At 38.3% G+C, this 17,334-nt stretch overlaps 2 protein-coding genes across 3 annotated transcripts in view; one reads left to right on the top strand and one right to left on the bottom strand.

Moving 5' to 3' along the window:
- The first annotated feature begins 7,014 nt into the window (after window positions 1-7,014).
- LOC122780456 (receptor-type tyrosine-protein phosphatase C-like) lies at window positions 7,015-12,459 on the top strand. 2 transcript variants are annotated; one of them, XM_044043411.1, is made up of 13 exons: window positions 7,015-7,069; window positions 7,830-7,856; window positions 8,167-8,436; window positions 8,534-8,761; window positions 8,849-8,962; window positions 9,152-9,283; window positions 9,395-9,532; window positions 9,891-10,037; window positions 11,265-11,470; window positions 11,557-11,617; window positions 11,717-11,825; window positions 12,075-12,109; window positions 12,321-12,459. In XM_044043411.1, the coding sequence occupies exons 1-13, from the start codon at window positions 7,030-7,032 to the stop codon at window positions 12,338-12,340; spliced, it is 1,527 nt and encodes a 508-aa protein (XP_043899346.1). In that variant the 5' UTR covers window positions 7,015-7,029; the 3' UTR covers window positions 12,341-12,459. The 2 variants fall into 2 exon arrangements, with proteins under 2 accessions (XP_043899346.1, XP_043899345.1); XM_044043410.1 differs by having other exon boundaries at window positions 9,149-9,283; window positions 12,321-12,455.
- Window positions 12,460-14,325: 1,866 nt separating this feature from the next.
- Window positions 14,326-17,334, bottom strand: part of nek7 (NIMA-related kinase 7) — a 57,506-nt gene continuing 54,497 nt past the window's right edge. The window contains exon 10 of the mRNA XM_044044343.1: window positions 14,326-16,815. Coding sequence (XP_043900278.1) covers window positions 16,705-16,815 — 111 coding nt within the window. The 3' untranslated portion in view covers window positions 14,326-16,704. The remainder of the gene's footprint in view (window positions 16,816-17,334) is intronic.

Raw genomic sequence — 17,334 nt, 5'->3', positions numbered from 1 at the left:
ACAAAACCACATGGGGGACAGTCAGATCAGTATGACACAACCACACAGAGAACAGTCAGATCAGTACAACACAACCACACAGGGAACAGTCAGATCAGTGCAACACAACCACAGAGGAACAGTCAGATCAGTGCAACACAACCACAGAGGGAACAGATCAGTGCAACACAACCACACAGGGAACAGTCAGATCAGTGCAACACAACCACAGAGGGAACAGTCAGATCAGTGTAATACAATACAACAGAACACATAAAGTACAGTGGCCACCATCCTGTGTGATGACCTGCCAGATTCTAACAGAACCTTTCACCTCCTCTCTCTCTGATTCCTATAAAAAGTGCTTTTGTTTTTCTGTGTGTGCCTGTGAATGTGTGTAAAAAAACATTTTTGGTGCACACACTCTCTTTCTCTTTCTCTCAGCTCACCTGGAGGTGGTGGGTGGGAGTGGGAGGATGGGGTCTGTGTTTAGCTGTGGGCCCTGCAGTCAGGGCGATCAAAGGCTCCTCAGTCTTTGTCTGCTAACGTTGAATAGACAATAGTAAAGAGGGCCTGCTTTGATTTCAGCTCACGTTTATTGATCACAGAAGAGAAGAGATTGAAATAAGAGAGACAACCCTGAACCTGATTCTTCTGTAGCTATTGATTATATCCAGAACAGACGGCATTTCACAACGGTACAAGTTTTTGATTTTTTTTTATCTCATTTTTTTTTAAAAAGTATGAAAAAGTACGTCTGGCTCCCCGACTGTCTTTCACATAAAGCTAGAAACACACAGACACAAAAACCTCATCTCCAGCCTTCATCCTAAGCTGCAACCTTACATTTGAGGACCAAGACTTATCCAGGATGTGCCAACAGTATCCCCCACTGCCACTGCACTCTTTTTAATGCAGTTTTAAGAGGATATTCTGTTTCTATAATTTCAGAAGAGGTAGAGTCAGGAGCTCAGAGGGGAAGACTTGGTTGGCTGTGGCACAGAAGGGACCGTGGGAACAAGGAAACACAGAGTGGCCACGTACAACTAACCCCCCACCACCACCACCACCACTTCCTCTTACAACACAAAGCTGACAGCTCTCCTCTGCACACAGATTTAAACAGCATGCCCTCAATTTGAGGCCAGGGATCATTTTATTGTCCCATGTTTTACTGTTATGAGGTGAGATGCAGCACTGCCTATGAGCTCAGCATATGTGCAAGTGTGTGATGGTTTAAATTTAACATGCCTGGTAATATAAAAACAAGGTACTCCTAGTAGTAAAGTCATTACAGAGAAACTGCAGTATGAGATATTTTGGCACGAGTGTAGCGTTTAACAACTAAACTAAAATAAGACAGATGGCTTTAAACAGCACCTTAAGACAATAAGCTATTTATTTATTCATAAGTTTTGAAGTAGAATTCTCCTCTTTTTTTTGCAAGCATTTCTCATGATGTTGACTTTCCCTCTCCTCGGGGCCAAGATGAGAATGTTCTCCGACTGAGTCTGAATGGTGAGGTCCCTTCATCTTTAAATGTGACTCTTAAGGGGCTGTTTAAGTTGAGCTGACAGATGTGGTTATTTGGGGACAGCTCATTGGCAAGTTTATGGCTAGAGTGCTTATTTTACTGGAGCAGCGCACATGTGCTTGTGACACTGAGGCAAATCCTTTCGGAAGTCTGACATACGGATGAAATGAAGGAGACTTAAGACGACATAAAACCTGCCTGATGTTTATCGCCGTGGAAAAAAGGGAAAAAGTCCGACAACATGCGAGGAAAATAAACCCTGGTTTGTTGACTTTTAGGATATTCATATTTGATCTGCACGTATATTAGCGTTACACTAATGAATTCCTCCTTCACTGTGTGAATAACATTAAACAGACTTTGAGTTTCACGGAGAGCTGACTGCGTGTGATCAATGCAGGGATTCTTTTTTTGTATGTAACATTTAATATAATTAGACAAGAAGCGACATACAATCGTAATTTTAAAGTTATACCATTTACACACACACACACACACCTGACCATATTAACAGGCTGTAGTCACACAGAGGGAGGAGGTGATGTGACTGAGGTCTCGCAGACACACGCAACAGTGTGTGTGTGTGTGTGTGTGTGTGTGTGCCACCTGTAAAGCCTTTCTCTGAGGATCAGGTTCCTTTTGAACCAGTTTAAGACAGCATTTGCTTCCACTCGTTTACAGTTTGTGAAAACGCCTGTTCCGGAAGGCTGGACTTGCGCTTCCCAGTTTAGTTTTGCAGGACGTTGTTTTATAAACCTTGTGTAAGGCTCCGGGGCAGTGCGTGCCTTTTCTTTTAAAGAGCCCCTGACGGGTTTAGTGAGGCACTTGGCTTTTTATTTTGGCTCTGCTCACTGCGGGCTGCTTGTACTTTACTGTCCTCCCTCTGTGCTGGCCTGGTGGTTGCAGATTAAGGACATGCAGCGTAAGAGTCACTCATTACACCAGTGCTTTGTGTGTGCGTACACAGGCTTATTATGTGTGGCATTTACCGTGTGTGTGTGTGTTGCCTTCACATATGTTAGTGTGTCACGAGCAGGGCTGATGAGTGACGCCAGTTGCGGCCTGCTGGGTGTATCGCCCCCAACTGATAAATGACTGCAGGCACTGTCTTTCTTTACCTGAAGCTCACAGTGTTTTCCCCGGAGAGCAGCCGCTGACAAATATTCTAACCTGAAAACGGCACAGGCCTACAAGACAACTGTTTCATTCTAAATATGAGTTTAACCTGTTTAAAGTTACTCAGGTTCAAACAATAGCAGCTTTCAAATGATGAACAGTGCTGCGCTGCTGTTCCCTCCCGCTTGTGTTTGGAGACTGTCCCTGGTGATTCTGCTCTCCCAGCAAACTAATATGTTTGAAGCTCAGGCTGCCATTGCCAAGCATGCGCCACAAGCTATTTCAAACTTGCAAAATTATTGATATTCCAGGCATCTAAAAACAAAACAAACAAAAAGGAGAGAAAGAAAATCAAGTCAATGTCCTCTGGAATGGCCCCATTTCTCTGCCTCAGAACATTAAGATCACCTGGGACAAATGATGAGCTGAGAGAATAGTCTATTTCTTTTCACACTCTGTCTTTAATCTACACACAAACACACACACAACACACGTTCACTGTGCTTCATAATCACGACACTTCTCGGCGTAAAGCCCCCATGTACAGTACTCTGCCACCAGATATGTTGTTTTTATGTCAAATTCTGTGATCATAATAAGATCGGTTGGTCTTATTTAATAGCAAACTCTCAATGAGTTGAACAGACCTTTTTCACGACAAACTACTAATTAGGGTTTCACTCCAGGTTTAATGGAGGGTCAGGGTAGAGTTTTTCTTTCCTGAAAACTGCATACATCTTTCCCCATATTTTCTGGATGTGTTTCAATAAAGTGATTGAGGAATATTTATACTGTTTGGTCATTTCAGCACCGTGTTGCTAAAACAACAAATCCAATGGGGGCCTAAAGATTTTTTGCATTGTACTGTACACACAGTCCTTATCCTGCAGCACTGACTTTGATTTCACATGTTCATTGATAATCTAAATTAAGAGATTTAGAGACTTGAGGGTGCATATAATAATATCTTAATATTTGTAGTTTTGTTAATATACTTTTTCATTGGGGAAAGCATGAGTATAAATATCAGGGAGAAAAGCTTTGAGAATAACATATTTGAGGAAAGGGTACTGCAGTGGAGACTTTTCACCATGAGATGGTCTTATGGATTAGTATAAGTAAGTATGGCAAACAACAGTTAAAAACAAACCAAAAGAAAAAAAATTTCCAATCATTAAACCCAAAATGCAGAGCCAGAAATATGTAAATATCTATACTTTCATGTGGCGGAGTCCTTCAGGATGAGGCCATAGCTGCTGAGAAGCACCAAACAACTTATGTATTAATTCCAGATATTTACTTTTGTTTGTTTTCACTGTGTTCGAGGCTCCATGGGAGCAATTTTTGCCATGATGAAACTGAACATCAGTCCCTGTGGAGTTCATTACAGGGAGAGAGCCGCTGCCCATCCCCACTGCTCCCCGGCCAGTAGGGATTTGAAGGACCCAGAGGGATGAGTTAGTTTGGTGGGTGGAGAGCAGGAATCCTGCAGAATGGAGTGAGGGTGTGGCAAGGGAGGGAGGGAGGTGGGGGACTCGAGGGATGCACGGAGGGAGAAGATCATAAACACTCAGGTGATGACCTCAAACACACTAACAACCCAGTAGAAATTAATGAAATGGCTTCAATGGAGAAATGTCAGCCTGTTTTCGTTGTTTGGACAAAAAGCTACTGAGTTTGTATCACAGGTACTGCAGATAAAATGCTTTCCTTCTCACGATAAACAGAAAACAAGGACGAGCAGTAACATATTTACCTACTGTATAAGTCCTGATAGTAGAAGAATATACTCTTTCACCCAGACTGCACTCTTCTGTGTGTATGAAACGTAATATGCTACGACTGAAGGGCCGTAAAATAATAATAAAGGCTACAATATGAAGGAGAGCTCCATCTACTGTTGGTTTTCACACTTCAATTCAACTTAAATGTCATTTAAGACTCACAGGAGGGTTCATAGCAGACATAAATAACAAGGAAAAACAGGAGATGGGTATAATGTAGCACATGATTAATCAAATACCGACTGTCTCGCCTGGTTAGAGCCTTTATGATGCCGTTTCCAGATTCATCCAGGCCACACACAAAACTTTCTCACAGGTGCCTGCGCATGAATGAAGAGACACCAGTGGACACAGACATTTGTCTGGCACTCTGCCACCTGGGAACTGAAGCAGCAGCCTCACTGTATCACTGTCAGCCACCATGAGCTTCTTCTTCATACTGCTGCTCTTATAACTGCACTTAAGATGTGATGTGTCCAAACACGTACGCAAAAAAAAAAATGTTTTAACAGTGACGGATCATAGAAAATGTAAGTATGTAAAGTAGTTTTTCCTCACATGTTAAATAAAAAAACATTTCCTATCCTAACCTCTGCTTCTGACTATCATGTCATTGCTCTTTTGGGCATTGTCTATTTGTAGCTGACATCTTTATAAATGCTAACATTAAACATGGCCAGGGTGAAAGACATTATTTTTCTCTCTTTCAAACCCCTTTAGTGCTCACACGCCCTAACTCCTTATATGGACATCCTGGGGGGGCGGGGGGTGTTTATAGGTCACATAATATTCAGGCCTCACAAAATGCATTTTTTTATCTTCTTGCGTGTTGAGTCAAAGTTATCATTAATCTTAAATCGCTTATTTAAAAAAAATAAACAGGAGTAGCGCTAATTTTGCAAACATCTCAAAATAGACCACTTTTATTTTATTTTATTCCTACAAACGAGCCACGCAAACTTTGAATGTGACCTATTTCCAAATTTCACAAATTTAATCCAATTTTTTTTTCTTTTTTTCTTAAATGTCCTTTTTGCTCAGGTGTGTTTATATAGTTGGTGAAAATCCTTAGATTGACTGACTGATTGATAGGTTGATAGGTGGGGAAAAAAGGATATCATTTATTTAAGCATTTAGCAGAAGGAGAGCCTCTGTATATACATTTTAATATAGTGATGGAAAAACGCAGGTTACATGGTTTTTCATATAATGGTGGCGATCTTCAACAATTCTCATACTGCATGTGCAAGTACATAATCTAAACTAAACTAAAACCACAACAGAAAATACAGAATTGAAACCAGACAGGAAGTCAAGTGGTTGCTGTTAGCAGAGAGAAAATGTTGCCTTCTGCTGTCAGTTCAATATAACCGACTGTCCCTGAAGGTGTGTTAAACCTTGAGGTGAAACAACTACTCTATTAATCGTTCTCTAAATTAATCGCCAATTATTTTGATCATCGATTCATCGGTTTGAAGCTTTTTTCATGATTAAAATAAGATTCCTGATTGTTTCAGCTTCTTAAATGTGAATATTTTCTTGGTTGGTTTCTTTGCTCCATATCACAAGTGAATCATTTTGGTTTGTGGACAAAAACAAGACGTTTGATAACACCATCATTTTTAGGTTTGACTGATCAACGTTTTTTTAACGTTTTCTGACATTTTACGGACCAAACGATTACTCAATTAATCAAGAAAATTATCAAAAGATTAATCGATTATAAAAATAATTGTTAGTTGCAGCTCTAAGTCCCCATCCAACTCTGTTGAAATCCTGTAATATTGTAATATGTGAACAGAGAGTTTGAATCAAGTCAAATCAAGTGTCGAAAAACACCACTGCTAAAATATCAACTGCAGCGAACACACACTGAGGCGTGCACATCAGATAACAGATGATTTCCTGTGCACAGGTACTAATTAATTCAAATAAATAAAACACTGTAAATACCTACATTTTTTAGTTGGTTGATGACACTATCTGGTATATTTTGACAAAAAAAAAATCAGAATTCTGAGATTAATTCTGAGATTGAAATCAGAATTCTGCCTTTTTTTTCCTCAGAATTCTGACTTTTTCTGTAATCTCAGTTTTTTGGGTTTTTTTTTTTTAATTCCAGGACGTGTGGATGTGAAGGTGTTTTAATCTGTGTCATCATTAAAGCTGCAGTGTGAAATAGAACAGAAGAAATTATACAACACTATTTATAGGTTGCTGCCTTGATCTGACAACAGGCTCTGCTAAGCAAAACTATTAGACCTGACTGAGTGAGTGTTGGTTTGTATACAGCAGCAGCGCAGGGGAGGGCGGGGACAAGAGTTTAACCCATCACACTGACGATCACAGGCTGAATTTCCTATTAATTAAATGAACCCAAGCTTCTTCCGCCAGTGAACTCAGAGACAGGGTTGTGGTGTGTTTTTAGGTGGTAGCTAAACACGACTGAAGGAGGAACCTAGAGTTTGAGTCTCAATCTTAGAAGTGAGATCAAAAGAACAAAAAGAACATAGTCAAGACTACACAGTAGATGCAGACAGTGGAAAAGAAAATCACCTCACACTCAAGTCAAAGAGGAGTATATTCACAAATATCTCGTCATAACAACTCCCGGACATGACTGTTGTCTGGAGACTCGTATTGTTGCTGCTTACAGGTGGGATCATCTGCTCAAGTTTGATTTTAAATTTTAATTTGCTCTTATAAATTTACCAATTTACATCTATAATATAATTCAGAGGATGTCGTGTGCTGGCAAATGACTACAGGTAGGAACTGAGTTATATGCATTTTCTACAGGTTCAATTTTATCATATAAAATTATTATAAATCATTCTTTAAATTAGGTTTGCATTGTTCTGTTTTCCAGCTCCACATCACTTCAATTTAAGTAAATTATTATTTTTTTGTGTGTATGGATATTATGGAGTCACAATACTCTTTGGCTAAATACGGATGAGATCTTTGATAAAAGAACTTTGAAACACATGTGTTTCAAAGTTGACGTTTGCAAGACGTTTCCAGCATCTTGGATGATTTCCCAAATCTCTAGTTTCCAGAATCTACAGAACAAAACTGTGGTTCAGTTTGTGGATGGTTTATACTACTAGGTTTTGACTCTTTCTTGAAGCATTGCTACCAGAAGGTGACCTCCGACATGATTTCCCTTCTGCAGCCACTATTCCTTCTACCTCACCCACAAACAGCAATCAAACAATCTCTCAAAACGCGACCTCTCCACCCGTCACCCAGCTCATCACCACGATCACGCAAGGCTGGAGTCTACTCATTTCATCATATGAGTTTAGCTTATTCATAAGAATACAGACAGCAGCACTGCTGAGTTATCAGCTACAAGGCACTTGTGGATACTTGCTGAATGCTAATGATTTATTTTTATTTCTTGCAACGTCCAGCAGCCCCTACAGGCGCCCCTTCACTGTGTGAGTATGACTTTAAAACATCATATATTTTACAGTATGTGTGTAATGGGCCATGTTCATCATCAACGTTTCAGGGCTAAGAAAATGTCATTTCTGTAACACAAAATAAGTTTGGCTTCCAGATTACAGATTATATTTGTTGTTTATATTGATAGCTGGATTTCATGGGGTCACATTACTATTCTGCTTCATACGGACCAGATTGCCAAATGTGCGACATGTGTATTGTTCAGTTTCTTAGATTTTATAACGATTTGTTTAGCTTGCTGTGTCTTGGATGATTTCTTTATTCTGTTGATTTTGTGCGCAGGTTCTTACTCTGTAACACCCATCAAGTTTGGCTTCCGGATTGAGTTCTCAAACTCTCCCAGTGGTGACTACAACATAGCCATTACAGAAGACGGCCGACCAGATATTAAGAATACATCCAACGTTCCTGTCTCCAACCAAACCTCATCACATGACATCCAAGGGCTGAAGCCCTGCACTGAATATAAGCATCACGTCACATTTCTTCACAGTGACGGAAACGTAACATCGTGTAGCGGCTCCAATTATAAATCTACAACAACTGAAATGAGTGAGTGAACTTTTTTTTTTTTTTACGAAAAAAGAAAAAACAAGAGATAAAAACGAGAACCTGGAAGACAATTCTGCATTATATATTTATATTTCAGATGCCGGTGACGTTAAAGAAGTCAACTCCAAACCTGGACATGTTTGTTACCAAACTGATTGGGACATCAGTTCTTTACAATCTACACAAAGCAACATTTCACCTCAGTCACATGGAAATAAGACGTTCTGTGTCAAACCTGATTTTAATGACATTTGCTCGGATTTAGTCTTCACGTCAAAAAACTGTGTGAACGCAGCCTTTACCCTCACCAAATACATCACTGCTGGTATGTATCAAAGCATCTACCTTTATTTTGAAATACATGTGAGTCAGAATATTTAATTTTTTTTTTCTCTTTTTTTTGTTTCCATAGAGTTTTTGAATCCAGAGGAAATAAAACAGATTCCTGCAGATAAACTTCCTGCAGAAATAAAAGCAGAATTACCACCAAACTGTAATAACCTCTCCATTAAATACACCTGCTGGGGTAAGTGGAAAGACTTGGAAATGGACATAGTTTGTGTGACGACAATATGGAGAATAAAGATGGGCTGAGTTTACCGTTTTATTTACAACTAAACTAAGTAATTTTAATGATCTTTGATAAAAGGTAAATGTTTAGCGTTCTGTTTAAATAGCAGTAGTAAGAATAATGAGTTTTGTGTCTCCTCAGAAGACGGCAGAGACAATGAGCTGAAGACATTGTCTGAACTGGAGCCTTTCACTGACTACAGTTGTACTGGTCAGATCAAGGACAACAATGTCCTGATAAAAAACACAAGTGCTCTTCACTTCCGGGTTGACTGTGGTACGTTGGTGTTCACTTCACGTCTGTGCAGTGAAACCTTTTATCTGCTGTGATCCTGTGGACTGAACATCATGTCAGTATCAGTGCTCAGTGTGTGATGTGTTCCAACAGATCTAACAATAACCGTCACAAAGTCAAGTCCAACTAATACGTCCGTTGAGTTGATTTGGAAAACAACCAGTCAGAAGTGTGAAGACGACAATCTTGAGAATCTTTCATACTTCTGCAGCTATGAAAACGCTCATAGAAGTAAGTCCTTTTGTTTTATTGTCTTTCACTGGGACCTTTGAAATTGTTGCAGGTGCTATTATTAGTCACATAAATAGGTGACATGTTCTGTGGATATTGTAATCATTTGTGGACGTACATGGCAACATTTTAGAAAAAGCTAATTGTTTGTTGCTGTAATGAAACATCTAAACAACTTGATACAGACACGTTACACGTGACGTTACAGTATTAAATGTATCCTGGTTTGACTTTCTTGTTGATTCCCATTCATTTCCTCGTCACATAAGTAGAAACCTGACCAGAGAAAATGGTCTTGTTAATGATTGAAATACAAATAGTACAAAAATAAATAACAGTTTGTGAAACTTTGTTACAGCTCTGGGTACCAAACTGAGGTCAGGAGGAAAGTGTAACATTTCTGGACTGAAGCCATTCACCAAATACAAATGTAAAGTCCAGCCTACTTACAAGCATCAACCTCTCAAGGATGTTACTCACCAGGACATTAAAACTGATGTTGGAGGTAAGTTACAGACAAAAGTAAACCACAGCACAACTCAGTGCTCTTTATTGTGCATAAACACAAATGCACAGTGGAAACAAATAAACAAGACAACAATTCCCATCATCCCCTGCTCCTGCCTAATAACAACAAACCATAGCATCAAACGAGGTCTTTTATTGTCGTTCTGATTGTGAAACCCCTTGTGGCATAAATGATATACGGTGCATCTATCTGTTACTTATTTTACTTTATTTCATTGTTGAGAAACAATTCAAAACAAGAATGAAAAGGAGCAGTAAGAAGATGAGTCTGATATGAACTGTTCTTTTCTCAACCTGTAATAAAGAAAGAATTAGATTACAGAATAAAATAAAATAAGGCTGATATAATTTCCCTCGTCTGACCAGAGGTGGAAAGAAGAATTTAATTCAATTCAATTGAAGAATTTTACTTCAGTACAAGTAAAAGTGCTGTTCTAAAAATGTACTCAAGTTAAATTAAAAAAGTAGCTTGTTTAAAATTGACTTAAAGTTACTTTAAGGACAAAGGGACACAAATCTCACATTGATTGTTTTTAATTAAAGGCAAACCTTGCTGACAAAATAAAATATGTAAACATAATATATATCAGTCCAAATGGGTCAAGGGTCACAAATGTCACTCACTCAGGGACCTTAATTAACCTCATTCACCTGTCCTCACCATCATTCACCTGTCCTCATCATCAAAATCATTTACAAAATATTATAATCTGCTTTTTCTTGAACTTATAACGACGTTAACTGAATGAATAATGGATTTGATGGATCTCTGTATTTACCTCTGCTGGTGATTCTTATGGCTCCTTTCTTAAAATAATAATGGACTTGGTGTAGGTTTTATAAGTGCCACTCAGATATGTCATAATCAGTCAATGATGTGTCATGTTTAACGCTTTGCTGTGAATGAATTGCATCGCGGTTCACGAGGCATCTGTCACACATTAAACAGGTACTGCACTCGTTTAAATGACAAACATGTTTAATAGTTCTCCACTTGCTTCTATTATATTCCAGTCATTTAGAGACATACGGTATGAAAAGACACAATCATTTTCTCAATATCTATTTTTTTGTGATGCATTAATCTAACTTTCACCTCAATGTTGTCAACTTATTTATGCGTTGATTAGTTTGTACTTTGCATATTTTGTACCGAGGTCACTTTCATGTTTCTATGTCACCATGTTGTTTCTTTCTCTTACAGTACCGGGACCAGTTACAATGTCACTGCAACTTCAAGAGCATAATGTGATTAAAGTGACATGTGAAACTTTACAGTTTAATGGGCCTGAGAAAATCTACATGTTACAAGTCTCTTATGGTAGTGAGATAGTGAGAAATGAACAACGAATTAATAAATGTAACTTTGTATTCGACAATCTGAGATACTCCACAACCTACAAAGTGAAGGTTTGTACCCTATGTTTTTAGATTCACTCTCACATGAACGTCTCATGCTGTTGTAGCTGATGAAGGGATTTTCTCTGTGTTTGCAGGTGACGGCATTCAATGGCAAATTGGAGAGCGCCCCCAAGATTGAATCAATTACTACCAACTGTATGTGTTTTTTTAAGCAATGCCACAAATGATGTCATGTTTTCTATCAATTTCTTTACGCGGTGTCTTTAATGGCAATGTCATGCCACCTTTTTACAGATAATGACAAAGCTGTCATTGGTTTTCTCATCTTTCTCATCGTCCTCACGTCTCTGGCTCTGCTGCTTATTACCTACAAGATCTACATTCTGAAGAAGAGAAGGACTCGGTAAGAATAAGTCTGCATGTGTCTCACGTCCTGCATGTTCATTATGTTCATTTGTGTAACCTTTTCAATAATGTCGGATTGGACGTGCATTTTCACAGCAAACGTGAAAATGCACGTCGAACAAGGAAGTCCACAGAGTAAATACAACCCTGCACAGTCTCACTTGTTTGAATACAACACAATCCGAGTTGTTTGAGAGTAATGTGTATTCTCTGGCTTTTTAAATCCATTCCTTACTCTGTTTTTCAGTGACGACAACAGAGATGAGGTATTTCTGTCAACAAGTAAGTAGACTTGAAGCTCCCTGACTTTTATTGACAAACCATTCTTCACATCCTGCAGATTCAAATCTTATAAACGTCCTTCATACGTTTTTTGTTTTATAATGCAACTTTGTTATTGAATCATCATTTGGACAAAAATCTTTGTATTGCATGTGAAGTTTGAAAACTGTACAATATTATTTTGACCCGTTTTGTTGTTTTTCTGCTGTAGTTTATAGTTGTGTTCCATGATCTCACGGAGGAAAATCCTGATGGAGCTGCAGATTAAGTCACCTTTTACTCCTTAAAGCTTGCCTTATCTAAGAATTTATTAATAATAACATAATTATTTCTTTACAGTGTCAGAAATGTATAGATTATTAAGTAATTAACCCTTTAACACCTAAGCCTCAAAATGTCCATCTGGAGTTTTTTTCTTTTGGACCAGAAAATGTCCTATGAATAAGTGCTTTTGCCCATTTTTCCAGAATAATTTTCAATATCTGGGAGTTACTTACAATTTACTGCATGTTAAAATAGTGTATTGACAATTTAAAATGAAGACATTTTGAATATGAACTGCATAAAACACATTTAAAATAGCAGTTGTTTGAGTTTTTGTCTCAATGTCCAAAAACAGGCCAAAAAATGGTCAAATGGAAACTATGTATAGGCATTTTCCAACTCTTTCCTCTCTGGCGACAAAGACACTGATTCGTCGGCTTCCTGCAAAAGCACGAGTGAAATTACCGCAATAACCACACATTTGCTTTGACTTGCAACTCCTCAGCTTTCAGAAACGATTGGAATTTTTACAGTAGCACAAACCGTCGCGAAACTACAGTTACCGCGATAAACTTGGTGTTTAAGGTTTAAGTTAACGTGACATGGAAAGGCCTGAATAGACAGAGTCGATTGCTGATATACTAACTTAATTTTAATTCTTTCATCTCAAATTATTTTAATGTGAAATTGACATCTATTCATTGTGAGACAATGTGCTCCCTCCATATTTTAAAGGAAAGAAAACAACAATATGTTGTTGAACACAACAATATGTTGTTTCCCCGACAGCCTGTTATAAGAATCACAAATTTGATGTCTAACGGCAGCAGGAAAACAAGATTTGTAAATGAGTTCATTAATAACTTATGAATAAAACAGAATTTACTGCAAATGTTGGTGACCTGCAGACAATGAGACGGTCACATTTCATTTCTGCAGCTTCCCTTAAGTCACAGGCAAACTGAAAGTTCAGGGTTACTGCTGTAAGTATATGGACAGCAACGGCAGAACAGTATATTTTTTAAAAAGCACCTGTGTCTTGTAGCTTCATCATTGCTGTAAATGTTTCATTGTTCAGTTATGATACTTGTGCCCCCTGCAGGGCATTTCAGACGCGGTCCATTTTGTATTTCACTGTTTCTGTGTGTTATTTTTTGTGTGTGAGCTTCACAAATGTGCAAAATAAATAATAAATATGTAGCCCTCTTTTGTATATGGCTTTTTGGATACATCATTTCACTTAACGCAACTAAATATTGCGTCTTGTGAGGAGGTTGAATTTCCATTGCTAAATATACACAAGCACGATTCATATGCAGATGCTTGGAGACCAGAGATGTTTCATTTTCCCCAATGCTGAATAACTGGAGGGTTTAACTAAAACAATGTCCCACTGTCAGTGTTGATTATGTCGTTTTTTTTTTATGATTTGAATTATGAGTTCATATGCATATACTTACCATTCATGAGGTGTAACACCAGGGAGGGTGGAGTCCTTCTTTACAAAGCATCAACACGGTCATGAACTGCAGCTGTGAGTGGACGGTGAACGGCAGGTCTTGGCTTTTGGAAAGACTTAATAAACACAAAATGTGTCTAAATAGCATGAACATTATTAGCTGAGCTGTAAGATTTAGGATAAATGAATTCCATTTTGGCATACATTTAGTAAGGAAATAATTCAAGAGTACAGTTGTGTGAATTGTTGATTTTCATAACAGCAGAACGGGTCCTTTCAATTTACATCAGGAGGGACCACCATGTTTAAACACCTTCTGAGTTTCAATGAAAACTGAAGGCTACCACAGATTCTCCTAAATGCTTAGAGGGGAGGGGTGAGGTGAGAGATATTCAACTGCAACATACAACTTCACCAGTAGATGTCGCAAAGGCCTACTCACTGTGCCTCAAAAACCTGGTAAGAGCTCAAACACTCACTCTAATGTCCAAGAAACATTTGAAAGCTTTATTGCATTTAGATGGTATACAAGGCATGTGTAATGATGTTCTGTCATTCTTTTTAATATGACATGAAATGCTCAGAAAACAAACAAGAGTACCAGAACAATAAATATTAAATCCTAATATTTGACTTTCTGGGAAAAACAAACAAACCAAAAACCCTGTTCTTTGGAGTATGCAGAAAATATGACGAGCCAAGGTGAAAAGCTGGGACATAACAGAGCACAAAAAAACCACTTCCTATCAAGATGTAGCAGTTACCTTAAAGTGACTCAGCACTGAGTATGTTGAACATGAGGAGCTCTGGAGTTGTACTCGGTTGTAAACGAAAATCTATTTTTCCAGCTAATAAAATAGGAGATGCACAAGACACATGATTGAATATTTGAAACTTGAAGGATTTGTCCCTTTAACCCCCTGGAAACGTCTTTTTTTTTTTTTTGGTATTTTGCTGTTGAATACTATTACTTTCTTCAGGGGAATTCTGTATCGCAGATAAAACGTTAAAAAGTGCTTAAAAGCAATTGCACTTCTGTTATTACAACAGAATACTGAAAGGTTGTGGAGCTATACAGACGTGTTTGTAAGGGTAATCGGAGTAAACAACATTTTAAATCTAAATATATATGTGTGTGTATTGCAATGGAAAAGAACGGCCATAAAAAGGAGCAAAAACAAGAATTGTAAACACTATACTTGCAAGTCTCAGACAAATCTATCGAGCAACATATTATCACAATATGCTGTTAACATCAATAAAATAACTTATTTTCTTGAATCTTGTAAGCTTCAAATGAACACATTATTACTATTACATGTTAAAAAACCCATAAAGAACATGAGCGTACATGTGCAACAACAGTTAACAGGCTAATTTGATAATGTTAAACAAAAATTCATCAGACACTGAAATAAAGCATTACCAATTATTGTTTACTTACTACACCTTTCATGTGGTAACCAGTGGTGGTCAGTGCTGGTCATCTGTGACCCACTGGTGTAAACCTATATTCAAAAAATAATTACCATGTCCTCCATTAACATTGACTAATGGTCAATAAAACACTACAGTATTAAAACTATAGGAACCTCTTCAATATGTACAGTAAAAAAAAAAAAATTAAAAAAAAAATGTGCTGCTTGTTTTTACGTACGTCTCTTGTATTTTCCACAAAAAAAAACTGCTTCTTTATGAGCGACTTTTGTTCGGTATCTAAACTGAGGACAGATGTTGCAGATCTGGGATTTACTCATGATCCACCGCCTCTTCTCCATACATTTGTTACTCAACGAGACACATACACTGCAATCAGACACAGCAAAGTTAACAGTCTGAAGAAGGGTCAAACACATCTACTGGACCATGATGCGTTCCGACTCTCTGAAGTCTTCATTGTGATTTCACCAGCCTTACAAAGCTAACACTGTATAATTACAGTTAATATCTTGTTACAGCTGCACTGAGGAGGAGATGTGTTGGTGTCAGTGACTAAGGTAAACAGCAAAAAGAAAATGCCTTTGTTACTCGTTCTACCACTCTCCTTCCAGGCTGTCAAAAATAGAGACACTGTGAACTGTTCAAAGACAACACACAATGTCAAAATGACTTACATTCAAAGTGTTACGGAGACATTTGCCCATGTTCTATCCCCAGCACATCTGAAGTGCAGCCTCTGGATGATCCTTACTTTCCGTATGCATTCATTAGACATGATTACCCTGCCGTTCTCCCATTACCAAGATAAAAAGTGCAACGCAACACCACTTCAGCCATCGATCACACTCTGCATTGTCTCATTTTTGATCTGTTGAATGAGAATCTGTTCACCTTTCTTGTAACTTTTCATGCTTTTTCTGTGTCATTTATTAACCTGAGGCCACATGACACGCATCAACATAAGGTTGTTTCATTATATTTGCAGTGATGGATCACTTTGAAGATAAGGATTTAAAATGACACTGTAGATTACTATATTTGTTTGTTAATTTTTACTATTTTCCAGTAGACCTGCCAGCTAAAGAATGGCTTTAGTTCACTCCATGAAAATACTCGAGACATGTGTTTGAAAGGCACACCAAGAAACACATCAGATGAGCTAGATTCTTGATTTTCAGTGCTGTAACATAACAGTCTAAGGAATTGGGGAGGGGGGAGGGGGGTTAGGTGTCAGTCATCATATAGACCATACCAGCACCTTGAAAATAAAATCTGTTACATGTCCTTCTTATCACAAGGAGCTCAACTCTGGAGTAAGTTATTGTATGAAAGCTGATAAAAGGTTTACAAGTCCAGCATGAAAAGCAAGAGGGTGGGGGTGGACGGGGTAATGGAAGGAGATCTGCAAGCGACAGAGTGTGCATCTCGGGGCTTAACTGCCCTGTGTGAGGTTCTGCATGTGTTTGGCGATGTCGTACACATAGGTGATGTCCGGCCTCTTCTCCGGGTCAGGGTTGATACACATATCTACCAAGTTCCTCAGCTGTTGAGAGGGGGTCAAAGGGGTGTTGGTTGGAGGGTAAAGAGAGAAATCATTTTGTCAATGAGACTGTTATGACACAGTCTTTAATATCTATTTATACAACTGCATTTTCATTTACAAACAAACACATTCTGCTCCGGACATGCCTGCCACCCACAATGCTTTGGCTTTTTAAATGGAGAAATGTAAAAATGCTAATGGTTCCATTTTACTTTGGACAGACGGAGACAAAACATTAACCTGATTGTCAGTCTAATAAAAAGAAATCTCTGCACAACAGAGGAGGTGAATTTGCTTCACATTTGCTGGTGTGTTGGAATGATGTGGATCTGATACAGAGCTGAAACAGATTGCGTGAGAGTTTTATCATCGTTTTATCTGATGCATTTATCTGGATGTAGCCTACAAGAGCAACAATAGAGCAACAGGTAACTAAGATGAGACGAAGACTAAAGGCCCGGTTATTACGCTAATCACTTACTGGTCTGTCGAATACACTTTTACTCAAGCCCTCACACG

Source organism: Solea senegalensis, linkage group LG14, assembly GCF_019176455.1.
Source record: "Solea senegalensis isolate Sse05_10M linkage group LG14, IFAPA_SoseM_1, whole genome shotgun sequence".
Classification (NCBI taxonomy): domain Eukaryota; kingdom Metazoa; phylum Chordata; class Actinopteri; order Pleuronectiformes; family Soleidae; genus Solea; species Solea senegalensis.
Note: the sequence above shows the minus strand (reverse complement) of the source record. Positions and strands in the feature narration are given on the sequence as shown.